Below are 9,289 nucleotides of genomic sequence, written 5' to 3'. Positions count from 1 at the left end.
CAAAGAGTCTCCATTCCCCGCTCCACAACCAGAGCCGCCCCATTTTTTAAAATCTGTTTTATATTCTGTACTTCCATAGAAGATTTCCAAAGAAAGGTCTATGGCACTTTTTAAAAAGTTGAAAACTGCTCTTCTCTGCCAACTCATGTGTTTCCAAGAATAGAATCTGAAGCCTAGAGGGAGAAGTAAGTTGCAGAGGGTCACAGAGGTCGTGATTGACAGACACAGGAGAGGCAGCAGGCCTCTGGACTCGAAGCTTAAAGCTCTTTCCACTCTTCCACCACAGCCTTATGGGAAACCAGCCCTTCGGCCTCACACACTTTTATGATATTCTTGAAGATTCATTAGCTATAGGCTAGAGAACTCTGGAAGCACAGCTCTCCCAAGGTTTTCCATCTCTTTCCTATCATTTCACACATTTCTGCGGCAACTACCAATGTCTGGCTGCCTTGACATATTACACTGTATGCACCCCAGGCTAGCTGCCTATGCTGGCCTGTGACTGCAGCAGGTGTAAATCAAATAAAGGAAAATTGTGATAATTGGACAACGAGATGGCCAACTACTTCCCTCACTGAGAAGAGAAAAACATCTGTAATGTTGACTACCCTAAAATGAAGGAAAATTGCACATAGACATAACAAAATATATGAACTTTTGAAAAGGCACATTTATCTCAGAGAGTAAATGGAAGTTTTCACCTGTATGAGGACTCCAGTTATCAGAGGAGCGGTACTACTCTCTAATCCTCTCAGAATAATGTAAGTTTGTGCTCTGTCCATTCCCTCAAAGACAAAGGGAACGTTCAATACACCTTAATTTGCAAGGGGCAAAACCTGTTTCCCCTATTAGGGTTTATCAGCGTGATGCTAAAAATGGCCCTTTGGTTGACTTGTGGGTAATTGATTCTCTGATGCTGAAAACACTTAGGAAAATGAAGGTATAAATGATGGGAGCATCACGCAGCCGCCAGAGCACACACGGAGCCCAAGGTCTGTGGACTGGAGCAGCGCCTCGGAGCAGAGGGAGACCTGCACACTGGAGGTGAGGTGAGAGGGCGTAGCTCTTGGGGCTGGGCTGGAGGGGTACAAGAAACTCGACCTTTTCACCCACTCATAGATACCTGGTCAAAGAGGCCCAATGCCTCCTCTCTTCCCATGGACTGGTGAGTACATTTAGGCCCCTGGTTATGGGCTGTGGAACATGCTTTTGATGGTTGGCACCATTCTGAGGTTGTCTCAGATACATGGCACCTCAACTGGTGGGGAAGTGGCAGGCAGGCAGACACGTTTCCAGGTGTCAGTCAGAGGCGGATGAGGTCTCCATGCTCATTCAAGGGTGTGCAGGCAGGCATCTGGGGCAAGACATGATCTGGCTAGATTCTCTTGTTAACAAGGGGGTTCTGCCACGTATCCGAAAGGAGACAAGTGGCTGTGTAAATCAATCCCACTCATCTATCGCTCAGAACGTATTCAATATAATTGCCTGGAAATTGATAACATTTTGCTTTCTTGCTCAGTTGCAACCATAAATCTTGCTCTGGGTTTTAGACACAATCATCTGCCCTTGGAGCACTCCTTTACCCCTTTGCTTGTTTCTCAATCAGTGCTTTAACGGTCCTGAAGGATTTGTGTCTTTCACCGTAAGCTGCCGCAAACCTTTCTGGAAGGAAGTGGGGTGTCTCTCTTTTGAATGGCAGTTTAAGATGTTTCCTCATTAAAAACTTAGATCATCTTTGACTTGGAACACTTGTTGAAACAGCTTATATGAACTGTTTCAGGATGGTAGTGCATTGGAGTTCTTAAATTAAAAAACAGAATATTTAAGAAAGTTAAAAGGCTTTTTTTCCTAGGTGTTCAAGAGTTGCCTTGCTAGTTTGGGCACTTGAGACCTGACCTCTGTTGTTAGCTAAAGACACATCTGCAGAATTCTCATGGCATCCTTGGCATGAAGGCTGGTAAAAGGTGCCAACTGATGCAGATGAAGTGCCTGTTTATCCTGAATCCAGACAACTTCAATTATATCTAACCACAGAATTCATTTGTAAGCACTGTGGAAAGCTAACCAATACAATGACAGATGATAAACCCTGAAGTGCCTTCAGAGCCATCAAGGAGATTGCAGATGGGTGCTACATTTAATTCAGTGAATTCTAGCCTCTGAGACTGGTCATGTGGAATATGCCTGTCAACAGCTATTTTATCCTTGGTGACCCAACCTCTATTCTTGTCCTACCATGAGCTGAGTAACTCCTTTTGTTTTCCATCTTTGTTCAGTGGGACTTTGTGACCCCAGGGATTAGGTTCCTCCAGCCCAGAAGCAGCAATGGTGTCTTGACCCATCCCCAGGGCACATGGTTTATAGCACACACTGTGCCTCTTGGCTGACCAGGCTATGCAGTTGCTCAGCCTCATTCTGAATGAGCCAGGGGTTACTGTATTTCTTATGACTTGCCCTCCAAACTCTGCCTTCTTGTCGAGTTATTTTCAACTCCCTAAATCCACTAGATGTGCATAGGGAGGCACAAACCAAGCAGCGTCCCTGTTTGTCTCCCTTTTTCTCCCCCAGCACCCAATGACCCGGAGCAAAAGCTTTCAGTTTCTCAGAACTGTTTCCCATGTGCAGGTGATGAATTCTGAAGTACCCCATGAATAGGGAGCGCTGTGAATCTGTGAATGGGGTATTGTATCTGGGAGACTGCTGCGGAGCAGGGGAAAGTCTGCTGGCCTGGGGATTTCGAGGTGCATTCTGACACCAATGTGATGGAGGACCGTGGGAAAAGGCCCGTCTCCTCTCCAGGCTCGTTTCCCCAGCTGTAAAATAAAGCTCATGATACCTGCTCTGGAGGGCAGATGTAAGGGTGTGCTGTGGGGGCCAGGAGGGCCCAGGGGCTGGAATCCCTTGTGCCACCCCTGGGAAAGGGGCAGGAGGTGGGGAGGCTGAGGGAGAGCTTAGGCCAGGGGCAGGGTTGGGTCTCTACTCTGGCAGGGTCGAGGGCTTCTGTGCAGGCAAGTGAGGTCATCAGGGGCCTGGCTGTGCCCTGGTCTTTAGATCAGCAGCAAAAAAGGTGAGAGAGCCCAGGCTGCAGCTGGATGGCAGGAAAAGCAGGGGTGGTGTCAAGGGGCCCCCCTTGCCTCCAAAGACCTCCCTGCTTAGGTAATTCCTTTGCTAGAGAGACAGCCTGGACGAGGCCAGGAGAAAGGGATTCAGATGGGATGCACTGTGATGCGGAGGACAGAAGGCTGAAGCTCCTTGGTCTGGGGAGCAAAGGCCTAAGTCAGATGCCAAACACACTTTTAGATGTATTAGGGCTTGCCACAGGGATGAATGTGCAGAAGCTCTGGCTGGCACAGCAGGTGGATGTCAAACAGGCAGCCCTTGGGGACAGATACCATGTTCTCTTTTCTCTAGCCCCAGTCCTGAACCAGAAGACAGGAAGGTTAACAAATACTTGCAGGATAAGGGGATTTGGACTTGCCACAGTGAGAAAAACTTCCTAGTAAGAAGAGTTGCCTGGCTTGGAGATAGTGAGCTCCCTGTCGCTCTATGGCTGCAAGTGTTGAACGGGAACTGGAGGATTACCTGGGGGAGGAGGGAGAAGGCTATGACTGAGGCCTGGCCACTGCTCCCTCCAGCTCTGGAGGTATGGGGGTCATAGGCCACACTGAGCAGTTCCACAGGTACTCCCTGGGCTCTCAAGGCATCTCTGTGTTAATTGACCCCAGTGCCTGGGAGAACGGGGGGCACCCAAAGAGGGCAAGTGAGGGGGGTGCCATGGGAGACAGGAAGCCTCGGTTCCTGGGGCTGGGTCACCCCCATGTCCGCGCGGAACACGCCTGAGCTGGCAGCAGAGGCACCACCCAGCTGAGGAAGGCTCTTTTCCCCGTTGTCTGTTCTTCTGCTAACTGCACAGTGTCAGCAGGCCCCGGGTAAGGGTAATTATGTGATGTAGCAGGTGTTTCTGCCATACAGGCTCCCCAGCTCCCTCATGTCTTCCAGGGCTAAAACTCTCCAGTAAAATCTCAGAGTCTGGAGCCAGATTTATAGTTTTCCCTTCCCTCCATCTCTACACATCACCAAACCAGGTGAGCCTGCCCTCTGAGTGGGTCTAATATTAGGCCATCACAGCAAAGGCCCCTGGCGAATTCCTATGTGCTAGGCTCTCTCATCTCCACTAATCCTCACAAAGGTCAGTTATGGACCCCATTTTATGGGCAGGGAAACTGAGGTCCAGAAAGGAGAAGCCACCTGTGCTGGGACACACAGTTAGTGATGGCAGAGCCTGGATATGAAGTGATTTGTCTGACTCAGAGCCTGAGCTGTTAGCCCCACTCACCACTTAGTGCCACATTGGGTGGGGGGGACGAGACTGAGGGAAGGCACCTGCTCCTTTCCTACCCCTTGTTGAGACTGGAATTTCATGTAGAATGCTAAACAGCAAGAAGCTATTTCTCATTATCATTAATCTTCTGTTCAACCCCATGAGGTCAGCAGGGCAGCTTTATCAAGCCCGTTTTACAGGAGAAGACGAGGTCAGGGCTTGCGACTGGCACAGGCAGAACCTGAGCCCAGGTCTGTCTGGCTTCCAGAGTCTGGGTTCTTTCTCCTACCCTACAGCTTCTGGTGGACAAGGACCAAGGCTTGCACACAGCCATGCCCAGGGCTGGGCCCAGCCAGCAAAGGGCACCCCTGTGGCTACAGCTGCACCTGACCTTCCTCACCCTTCACTTTCCAGGTGCCACCGCAGGGGTGAAAAATGCTGCTCTGGGTGTTCTTCCTTGTGATCCTCACCCTCAGCAGCGGCTCCCACTGCTCGCCGCCCTCCCTGCCCCTCAGGTAAGCAGTCCTGCCAAGAGGGCCTAGATTCCTGCCACCCCCGGCGGTCCTGGAGATGCAAAATAGAGTCATAAGTTGGCCCCTAGCCATCTCCTCAGGCAGCCTCCATGGCCCATCCCTGGGAGGGTGGCAGACCCTGAGCTCCAGAGAGGTCACCCAGCTTGGGGCACCACCCTCTCTGGGGATGAGCAGGGTAAAGGGCAATATAAGGACCTTACAGAGACATGGTGAGTGCAGCCCCCACTGTCCTTCGCCTGGCGCTGTCACCCAGCCCTTTGACCTCTGACTCCTTCCATGTAGGACACCTCGGTATGCAGATGCCATCTTCACCAACAGCTACCGGAAGGTGCTGGGCCAGCTGTCTGCCCGCAAGCTACTCCAGGACATCATGAGCAGGCAGCAGGGGTAAGCAGAAGTTCCCATGATTTCTTCCCGTACTTTATAGTAGAGTTTTGAGGGACCAAGTTTGGTAACTTCCCTTGCACAGCAGCTGTCACCTCTCGACTTGCCATAGCAGAAGGGCCCAGTGTCAAACTTCAGCTTACTCCTATTCATTAAATGATCGTTGAACACCTACAGTGTGCTTCTGCCTATGCTAGGCTCCAATCGTAATAATACCCATGGACAGTTACCATTTGATCTGGACTCTGTGCTAGATACAAAGACTTGGCTCTGAGATGTTTACATACACTGGGCACGCAGTAAGCCCTTGGTAGTGTTAGCCATGATTCTTAGTTTCTTACCTGCTCTTTGTGAAAACCCTACAAAATAGGTACACTTCAGCCCATCATAAAGAGCTGTTAGTAGTTTCTAAGGAACACACAACACACCAAAGAGTGGCAGAGCTAAGATCCAAACTGCCTGACTCCACGGCCTGTACATTTTTAAGTTTCTCTTTGAAAAAAATTCCAAAGATACAGAAAAGTTGCAGCAATAGTGCAATGAACTTCCACATACCCTTCCCTATATTTAATAATTCCTATTATTTCATTGTATTTGCTTCCTATCTATACCTGGGTAAAGCTCTATACATACACACACACGTGCATATGTTATTTTGCTGAACCATTTGGGAGTAAACTGCAGGCATCATGACCCTCAGGTACTTCGGCATGTATCTCCTAACACCTAACAAAAGGACATTCTCTTACATAAACACGGTATAACTATTAAAATTTCACCGGTTGTCCCAAAATGTCCTTTATAACAACTATGTACTTTCCTGATGCAGGACCTAGTCCAGGATGGTCACAGTTTGCGTTTAGTTGTGATGCGTCTCTTGGTCCTTTTAATCTGGAACAGCTCCTCAGTCTCTCATGATCATCTTTTATTAGGAAAGGCCAAATATTTATTTATAGAATTTCTCTCCTGTTGGATTTGCCTAGTGGTTCCTCCTGATGAGATTCAGGCTGTGCATTCACAGAAGTGATGTGTGTCCTTCCCAGTGCATCACAGGAGGCACATGATATCAATGTGCCCCAGCATTGATGGTAACTCTGATCACTTGGTTCACATGGTGTCTGCCTCCTTTAAAAAGTTAATATTTTCCCTTTGTAATTAATCAGTAATCTGTGGGCAGTTATTTTGCAAATGTGTATTTCACAGCCTATCCTCTTCATTACCGTATATTCTGCCTTCCTAAATGCCGCTGTGTCTAATGCAGGCGGGCGGAAGAGTTCATACCAGTTATGGGAATAGGCTGCTCTGCTTACTTTGCCCTGGCCTTCCCCAGGCCTCTCCCCACCCCACCTAAGGAGCGACTTCAGTATTTCTCTGTCTAATCTAATAGAGAGAGAAACCAGGAGCAAGGAGCGAAGGTACGGCTTGGCCGTCAGGTGGACAATATGCGGGCAGACCAGAAGCAGATGGCTCTGGAGAGCATCATGGGGGCCCTGCAGCAGAAGCACAGGTAGGAACATGTGTGTGTATCTCAGGGCCCCAGAGGCTTGCTTCTCTGTGGGTTGCCAAGGAAAGGAAAGAATCTCCTCCTCTCCAAAGGCACAGGGCTCTGCCAAGCGAACTGGAGACAAGGTCCCTTCTTACACTCAAGAACTGGCAGAAAGGGAGGAAATGAGTGACAGAGACTGGACTTTATCCATTACCGTACCTCCAGTATGTAGCAAGAGGCCCGGTTCAGAGTCAGTGTCCAAAAATAATACTCACTCAATAGGACCCAGGAACCTAAATTTTAACAAGTGTCCCAGGGGACTCTGATGCAGATGCTCTGAGAGGCATGCCCTGGATCCCCTGCCAAGTTTGCAAAACTATCAAGTCAAAGTCCGGCCCCTCCCAACACTCTCAGGCCAACTAGTGTGTGCAGCCTCCGGAAAGGGAGAGAAGGGAATGTCATTCCCCACCTCACTGACCCTCACGTTACCCCTGGGAGTCAGGAAAGACCAGGCATGAGTTGTTTAGTTTTACAGAGAAGGAAAACTGAGGCAAAGAAGGGGCAGCAACTGGCCCCAGGTCACGACCGACAGGCCCGAGACCTGCTTTCTTCCTGGAGCTTCTGCACACGGAGCCCCACTTCACAAAGTTTCCCAAGAATGACACAACCTCTTGGAAAAACTGCTTTATTTTAGAGCCCAATTTCAGAGTGTGAGCAAGATGTGTCCTGGCATGCCTCTGCCAGGCACTTCTGGACCAATCTACTAAGCAAGTCCAGTTCCCAGCAGAGCTCTCCACCTGCTGCCACACCATCTTCCCAACCTGATTAGACACCAAGAGCCCAGAGCGGTCACCAGCTACAGTCCTGTGGGGGTCCAAGCAGCAGCAGGCTGACAGGCAGACTGCCGGAGGGGCGAGAACCAGCCTGGGAAGCAGGATAGACTCCGGGGCCCCTGGCCTGGTTCTGCAGCCATGTCACTGTGCACAGCAAGTAGGCTCTCTGTGAAAAGAGGAGGTCAGCTCTCATCACCTCAAGGCCCCTAAGGCTAGAATCCTAAGCATAATGCTTCCTCCCTTGCCTTTCATGCTGGGATTAGGTAATCATTCACCTGCTTTGCTGCTCCCCAGGTCCCAGTGGGGTGCACTGGGCCCAAGGAAGGCGAAGCCCTAAGAATGCCAGCTTTGTTCCTCCAGGTTGAAAGCTGGAGGCATCAAGGAGCAGGCAGGAAGGGGCCTGGAGGCTGCTACGGCCATTGTTCCCCCTCCAGCTCAACTCTGGGGGGCCTGGGCAAACATAAAATAAGAATGAGTTCTCACACCATGACAGGACAGAGTAGGGTGATTTGGCAGATGGCACATTTTGCACCTACCACACTTTATGTCCATGTAGCAGCCCTGTAAAGAAACTGAGACGCAGATGTATCTGTACTCCCAATCCCTGTCATTCAGTGGCTGTGACATGCCAGGCTCTGGGCTGGGGGTATGGCAGTGAACAGCTCAGCAGTGGTCCGGGCTCTCATGGAATTCACAGTGCACCGAGGCAGACGGAAATCAAACAAGTGTTTGTATGGAGGATTATTTAATTTGTGATAAATGGTAAGAATTGTAAGGTGTGTGGTGAATGCATGTGCCGGATGGAATAACCTTGTCTAACCCTGTCTGGGGATTAGAGGTGGCCTTCTCAGGGGGAAGTGACGGCCCTGGGGTCGCAGCGGTAGTGGGTTGGCAGAACTCGGACTAAGACTGAAGCTCACTGGCTGGCATGCGCAAGATCCTTCCTTTCAATTCATGTGCCCCTTTTGGAGCCCAGCCAGCCAGTCCCAACACTGGAATACCCATCACCCTAGATTCAGGTGTCCTCCCCTAATGCACCCTCACTTCAGTCCCCCTAATCGAACTTTTTCTTTCTGCAACAGGAATTCCCAAGGATGAAGATTGTACCTGTGTTTTATGCTACCTGCAGCCAAAACACAAGTGTATCCCATTAATCCTGTTTAATTTCTAACCCACTTTTTCCTTCACAAATACAATAAAATTCCCCCATCCTGGTCTGCATCTCAATTTTCTTTTATCTTCAGCCTAATTTTTGTGTACGTGTCTTACTCACACTGTTGTATTTCCTGAAGTGGTGTAACAGGGTATAATTTTAAAAGAACAGCTAACATTTACCAAGCACTCAAGTACCAGCCAGGCAGCTTCACACATAGACTTTCACATGCTCCTCACCCAGCCTAATGAGAGGGACTGGGATCCTTCTCGTCTCACAGACAGGGAACTGAGGTACAGCAAGCTTAACTGAACAGCCATGGTCACATCCGACAGGTGAGGGAGCTGGGATTCACACATGGGCAGGTCAGCCCAGAACCGGGCTGTAAACCATATTCGTCTACTCTGGGCCAAGTCATCCTTCACATACTGGTGATGTGCTCACCTATGGGCAATACCATTTATTCAGTCAACAAATCATTAGAAAGGACCCACTGTGTGCCAGGCACTGTTCCAGGCATGGGGAACAGTGAGCAAACTAAGTCCCTGGCCTTCTAGACCTTATATTCTAGTGGGGGGA

The 9,289-nt window shown here is 49.6% G+C and overlaps 1 protein-coding gene across 1 annotated transcript; it reads left to right on the top strand.

Annotated features, from left to right (window-relative positions):
* The first annotated feature begins 974 nt into the window (after positions 1-974).
* Positions 975-8,778, top strand: GHRH (growth hormone releasing hormone). The gene is made up of 5 exons (XM_057503238.1): positions 975-1,044; positions 4,736-4,836; positions 5,137-5,241; positions 6,626-6,745; positions 8,640-8,778. The coding sequence occupies exons 2-5, from the start codon at positions 4,757-4,759 to the stop codon at positions 8,653-8,655; spliced, it is 321 nt and encodes a 106-aa protein (XP_057359221.1). The 5' UTR covers positions 975-1,044; positions 4,736-4,756; the 3' UTR covers positions 8,656-8,778.
* The last annotated feature ends 511 nt before the right edge of the window (positions 8,779-9,289 follow it).

This window comes from Manis pentadactyla, chromosome 5 (assembly GCF_030020395.1).
Source record: "Manis pentadactyla isolate mManPen7 chromosome 5, mManPen7.hap1, whole genome shotgun sequence".
In the NCBI taxonomy this organism is placed as follows: Eukaryota; Metazoa; Chordata; class Mammalia; order Pholidota; family Manidae; genus Manis; species Manis pentadactyla.
The sequence above is the reverse complement of the archived record's forward strand: the minus strand, read 5'-3'. Positions and strand labels throughout refer to the sequence as shown.

Coding starts and splice junctions, on each gene's coding strand:
- GHRH (XM_057503238.1), top strand. CDS start 4,757: ATGCTGCTCTGGGTGTTCTTCCTTGTGATCCTCACCCTCAGCAGCGGC. Junction 4,837..5,136: donor CCGCCCTCCCTGCCCCTCAG/GTAAGCAGTCCT, acceptor CCTTCCATGTAG/GACACCTCGGTATGCAGATG. Junction 5,242..6,625: donor ATCATGAGCAGGCAGCAGGG/GTAAGCAGAAGT, acceptor CTAATCTAATAG/AGAGAGAAACCAGGAGCAAG.